The following is a 5,653-nucleotide window of genomic DNA, read 5'->3' as shown; positions in this document are numbered from 1 at the left end:
CCGGGCGGCGCTTCCTTCTCTTGTCCATCGGGCCACTGTGCGTCAGGATCCACTCCGGGGCACCTAACCTAACAGTCTCAGCAAGTCCCCCAGCTCGGTCCTGTAGCTCAGGCCAGAAAGGTAGCAGAGCCTGTTTTCCATGTACAGAATGTACTGTGATTGTGAACAGGCCTTCCACTGCCCGTCCCGCACAAACCCTGCCTGCCCATCCGGCAGTTCCAGTTCCTGAGGGCCTAGGGCCCTGCCGGAGACTGGGCTCCAACCGTGGGAGACGCAGGCCGAAGAGGTGGGCTCACACACGGGAGGGGATTAGCTGGGCAGTCCCTGCCGTCAGAAAGGAGCAAGGCCAAGCCAGGGGTGTCTGGAATTCAATTGAGCAATGGCCATAGAGGTCCGGGGTGCCAGCTGGGGCCTGCGGAGGGTGGGGCCAGAACCTGAAGACTTTATACAGGTGGGACTCAGATCTGACTACCCTCTTCCCACCGCATCTGAGCTGCTGTGCCACCCCGGGGATGGAGAACCCGGGAAGAGAGAACCCAACTCCTCACAGTCCCATGAATCCCTCAGGCCACAAGCTGTCCGAGAGAGCAACTGTGTCTGTGACCCTGGAGCCCCAGCCAGGGTCCCAGACCCCCGGGCCAGGGCGAGGAGGAATCTTCCTTTCTGGAGAAGTGCCAGGGCCGTCATTTTAAGAAATATGTTTTGCAAGTGAAGTGTGACTTTTAAGCAGAAAGAGGCAGGAAGTGCGGAGGGACGGCAGAGTCTAAATCTAACCAGAGGCTATTTTTCTCCCTCTGTTACTATTGCTGGCTTTGGGCCCTAACTGTTTCCAACCCCACCCCCACCCACACCCGCTGCTCAGCTCAGTCAGCTTTGTTAACACTCTGACTGTCCCAGCCCTGAGCAGGGTGGCCTGGCTGTGGGGACCTGAGGCTGTGATCTGGCCCCTGAGGGCCTTCTGGCAGGAGCTGTCCCTGGGAGCTCTGCCGGTTGGTCCTGCTGGATAAGACAGAGCTGGCCTAGCAAAACCGCATCCTGCTCAAGGCTGACGGGGTTACACGTGACGTCCACACAAACACGTACACACATACTCACCCATGCATACTCACATACACACACGCACACCACACTCACACATTCATGCTCACGCTTACAAACGCACAGACTGGTTTTCCATTCAGCAATTCAAGCATGTTACATTAGGGACACAGTCTGCAGCCCCCACCGTGTCCCAGCCCTCTGCCCACGCCTTCCCTGTGGATTCTGTTTCCCTTCTTCCCTCGTTCCATCCCTCCCACCCGCCCCCCTGCCCTCTGGGCTTCATCCCAGGGCAGATGCTGTCCCTGTCCCCTATGCCCGGTTCATGTAAGATCTTCATGGGGTTTGCTGTTCCCTGCAGGGCACTGTCTGTGGTTGGGCTGAATGTTCAGCCATAGGGTGAGTTCCGTTCCAGGCTTGAAGGGGTCGAAAGGCCATACTCTCCCGGTTCCTCCAGTCCCTACCCGACAAGTAGCCTGATCCGAGGCTTAATCCATTTCCCCTTCTCTATCCAGGGCCTCCTCCTGCGGACTGTGGTCCCTTTCAGAGCATCAGCAGTGGTCTCGGGGTCCCATCTCGGCCTTCTGGTATCAGGGTTGCGTAAGGCACCTGTTTGGGGATGCGCCCTGCCCTGAAGCTGAGAGACAGCAGCAGTCCATAGAGAGGGACCACGATAGTCTAGATGGGGATGTTTCACTGGGATGTCCGTGGCCCCGCGGCCCCTCACAGAAAGAAGGCTCATCCGCGTGGTCGGTACTTTAGACGGACTTCAAGGCAGGGGTAATTCACTCCGCCTAACGCCATGGCTCTCTCCTCCCTAGATGACTGTTCCAGGGTGGTTTTGAGCCAAGTGGATGGGATTCCCTGCTCGGACTACATCAATGCCTCCTACATAGACGTAAGTCCCCCGCTTCCCGTCCTTCTGTCCAGCCAAGGACACGCCCCTGGACCTTTGGGTGCAGACTGTAAACCATGCAGGGTGGCTTTCCCTGCCATTGTCACCGTCTCTCTGGGCAGTGTGGTCATGGGTCCCCCAGACCAGGAGGGGCACTCGTGCCCCTCCACCTGCCGTGCGTCGAGGGACGTGTTCTCAGAAAACGCCCTCGGGGATGCTCATCACAGCATTCTTGTGTTGCTGACAACACAGGCCAGGGGAACCTGCCCACCGCAGGAGCGGAGAGCCGGGAGCTCCGTCCACTGGGCTTTCAACAATGGCTATCAAGGAGCTACTGCTCGTTGCTGTGAAACTGTCTGTGTGTGTCCCGGAAGGAATTCAAGGGACAAGGACGTTTAGAGACAGCGAGGACTTAAATAACCTCATTGTTTCTAACGTGACCGGTGAATCCTTTTCTTTCTCTTTCTCTCTCTTTTTAATTTCCCTTCCCTGGGTTTTCCAAATGCTTCACCGTGATGAGGACTGCGGATAACTCTTCCACCACTGCTGTGTTGTGGTGACTTTGGTTTCTCTGTCCCCAGGGTTACAACGAGAAGAACAAGTTCATAGCCACCCAGGGTAAGCTCGCCACCAACCCAGCTCCAGCCGACCTCTGCCAGCACGGCCTGGCGGCTCCGGCTGCCTCTGTGGCACCCAGGGGCTGGGGCAGCTTCTTCTGTGTGGGTCCCTCCTGATTCACCTTCCAAAGTGCTTGCCAGCACCCCATGAGCTCTTCATTCATTGCCCCGGTGCTCGCTCTGCTGGGTGACAGCGGGCAGCAGTTTCTGTCTACGTGCAGATGCAGGCCTCTCACCGAGCCTGCTGCTCAGCTCGGGTCCCAGGAACGGGAGCGGCAGCTGGTTAAAAATTCAGGTTTCAGGCCCCCCCAGTCCCCCGTCCCCCCGCCTTTCCCCAACAATGTGCATTCATACCAGTGGTGCTGTGGGCTAGGCCTTGGGCTGCTATCCAAAAAGTGGGTAGTTCAAACCCAGCAGTTGCTCCCAGGGAGAAAGATGAGGCTCTCTGCTCCTGTAAAGACTGACCGCGTTGGAAAGCCTGGAGAGGTTGCTGTGAGTTGGAATGGATTTAAAGGCTGTGTGTGCATGTGCATGTGTGTGGGCTTTTGTGTGTAGACAGGCACACGACACCCAGTGTCCCATGAGTGCTGTCCAGGAGCGCTGTGTGCACAGGGAGCAAGGCAGATGGATGATTTTACTCTGGGATGGATGTCAAGAATAACATCCTGAAGCTGGGACTACCTGAAGCTCAGATTCTCCCTCTCTCTCACATGCATGTAAACACACACACACACACACACCTATTCTGTCTCACATGCGCACACATATGCCCTTGTCTATTTCACACATGTGCAGATGCATACACATGCTCATTCTCTGCCTCACACACACATGCACGGTCATTTGTCTGCTGCACATGCATGCACACACATGCCCATTTTCTCTCACCCATGTGCACATACACCCACATTCTCTCCCACATGTGCACACACCAACATGCACACACACGTTCTGACACTTGTCACGTGGCTGTGGAAATGCCCACCTGGATGCCCTCTGGCTCAGGGCAGTGGGGCAAGAGGCCGCCCGGTGGGTCCCAGCAGCCTTGGCCCACACCTGGCCCTGTCTCCTGGGTGCCCCGGGGCAGGGAGCAGCAGGCAGACCCCTCTGGTGGATTCTGACTTCAGGACTCTCCTCCTTGCAGGACCCAAACAGGAAACGGTGAACGACTTTTGGCGAATGATCTGGGAACAGAAATCTTCCACCATCGTCATGCTGACTAACCTGAAGGAAAGGAAAGAGGTAACCCCGCCCCCTCTGACTCAGGCACTTCTTACACTTAGCCGAGGGCGGGGTGGGGGTGGGGAGACTGACCACTTCCTTTTCCTCCCTCCCTGCCCCCCCAGCCCCCTCCCTCCCGTCTCACTGCCTGGGGAAACGAGCTTGACACAAATCCTCTCATCTGAGCAATCCTCCGGAGAGCCAGAGCAGCCCCTGCCACAGGGCAGCCCCAGGCCAGGGGGTGGGGAATCCCGGCCTGCCCACCAGCTCTGACTCCAGCAGGTGGAGCCCTGAGCCAGAGGGATGGCGAGCAGAGTACTGGGTGGGCCTCAGAGGATGATGTGGGGTTATTTACTGCATCTTGCCAAGTTTAGAGAGAGGCGGGGACAAGCCAGGTTCCCTGTGGAAATGCTGATCTGTCTGTCCCTCCTCCAAGCACACCCATTGGCAGCGGGGAGCTCCATCAGGGCAGTGAGGGGCCCCCTCCCCAGAGAGGAGCTGAAGGGACTCATTCCCCATGCCAGAAAGCCTCCTGTGTGCCCAGCAGGTCAGAGCCCACTATCTCAGCCACATAACAGCAGGGGCACATGCTGGTGGCCAGGGAAAAGCTGGCCCTGCTTTTTGGTGGCCCGGGAGGGATGGACCCTGCTCTAGTAAACTGTGTGTCCCTCTAGGAGGGACTAACCCTGCTCTCTGGTGGGCACTGTGTCCCCTGGGAGGGCAGACACAAAGCTGGAGTCAATCAGTGGACAGTACAGTAGGAGAGCGTGGGGTCGAGGTGGACAGTCCAGGAAGATGAAGACCAGGTCTTTGGAGGGGAGGGGCTCCAAGACCAGAAGCTCCACCATGCCTGGAAACCCACCCCCTCTTTAGCTCAGGGGACCTGGACCCCCATAGACCAGGCCAGAACACAGCCTCAAAGCAGGACCTGGGCAGTGGCAGGACAGTGGGAGTCCAGCTCAGGTGCAGCCCTTCCCTGGTTGGGGTGGGAGTGACTGGCTCTCTGAGAAGATGAAGGGAATTTGACCAAACCGGGGAGGGGTGTTGGCAAGAGAGTGAGGAGTCTCTTGGGTGGAGCACCAGGGCTAGGTGCTGCTGGGGGAGGAAGCAGTGGGGGGCGTGCCTCAGGGAGTGAGCTGTCCATAAGGGGTGGAAGAGGAATTGGGAACTGAAGGGTGGCCAGTGCGGTCACTGTTCAGCAGGTTCCATCCAGCATGAGGGCTTGGGCACAAGATGAGGGGGAGATCAGTTTGGTGGAAGTGACCTGTTTTGGGTGGAGGGCCCTGCCAGGGCCTGGCATGTTGTCAGCACAGTGTGTGGCCAGACCCAGGCCCCAGAGGTGGCTGCACCCCACCCCTGTGCTTAGCCACTTGCAGGTGACCAAGCATTGTGGCCAGGGCTCTGGCGATGGATGTGGCAGGTCTCTGTGCAGGCCTCTGGCGATGGACGTGGCAGGTCTCTGTGCAGGCGGGGAGGAGGCAGCACGTGGGCTGTCACATCACAGGCTCTGTAGCTGCTCCGTGGGGGCACAGTGGGGGCAAGGGGGGGCAGGGCCTCAGGAGGACCATTGGGAGCCCTCTGCCCCCACAGGCCAGCAGCACTCACTTCTTCCACACCAAACGCACAGGAAGAGCCTCCAACCACTGGTTCCACTTCCGGTCAGGCACTGGGGGGGGCTCTGGTTTTGTTTTTAAGGGATGGGGACAGGGCTGAGGAGGGCCACCCACCCTGTCACTGTGCTAGGACTCATCATCCTCTGTCACCAGAAGGAGAGAGCAGGCCGGAAGCCAGGGATCCCAGCTATGGGGCCTCAGTCAGTGTTCTCCAGAGAAACAGCAAGCACACACACACACACACACACACACACAGACACACACACACC

The 5,653-nt window shown here is 58.3% G+C and overlaps 1 protein-coding gene across 1 annotated transcript in view; it reads left to right on the top strand.

The window, feature by feature from the left end:
• The window catches only part of PTPRE (protein tyrosine phosphatase receptor type E), an 81,447-nt gene that overhangs the window by 56,283 nt on the left and 19,511 nt on the right, over nucleotides 1–5,653 (top strand). The window contains exons 7-9 of the mRNA XM_004700872.3: nucleotides 1,860–1,936; nucleotides 2,515–2,551; nucleotides 3,695–3,792. Of these exons, the coding sequence (XP_004700929.1) occupies nucleotides 1,860–1,936; nucleotides 2,515–2,551; nucleotides 3,695–3,792 (212 nt within the window). The remainder of the gene's footprint in view (nucleotides 1–1,859; nucleotides 1,937–2,514; nucleotides 2,552–3,694; nucleotides 3,793–5,653) is intronic.

The sequence above is a fragment of the Echinops telfairi genome, unplaced genomic scaffold, assembly GCF_000313985.2.
Source record: "Echinops telfairi isolate 266 unplaced genomic scaffold, ASM31398v2 ScPeMD7_70;HRSCAF=299, whole genome shotgun sequence".
Classification (NCBI taxonomy): domain Eukaryota; kingdom Metazoa; phylum Chordata; class Mammalia; order Afrosoricida; family Tenrecidae; genus Echinops; species Echinops telfairi.
The sequence above is the reverse complement of the archived record's forward strand: the minus strand, read 5'-3'. Positions and strand labels throughout refer to the sequence as shown.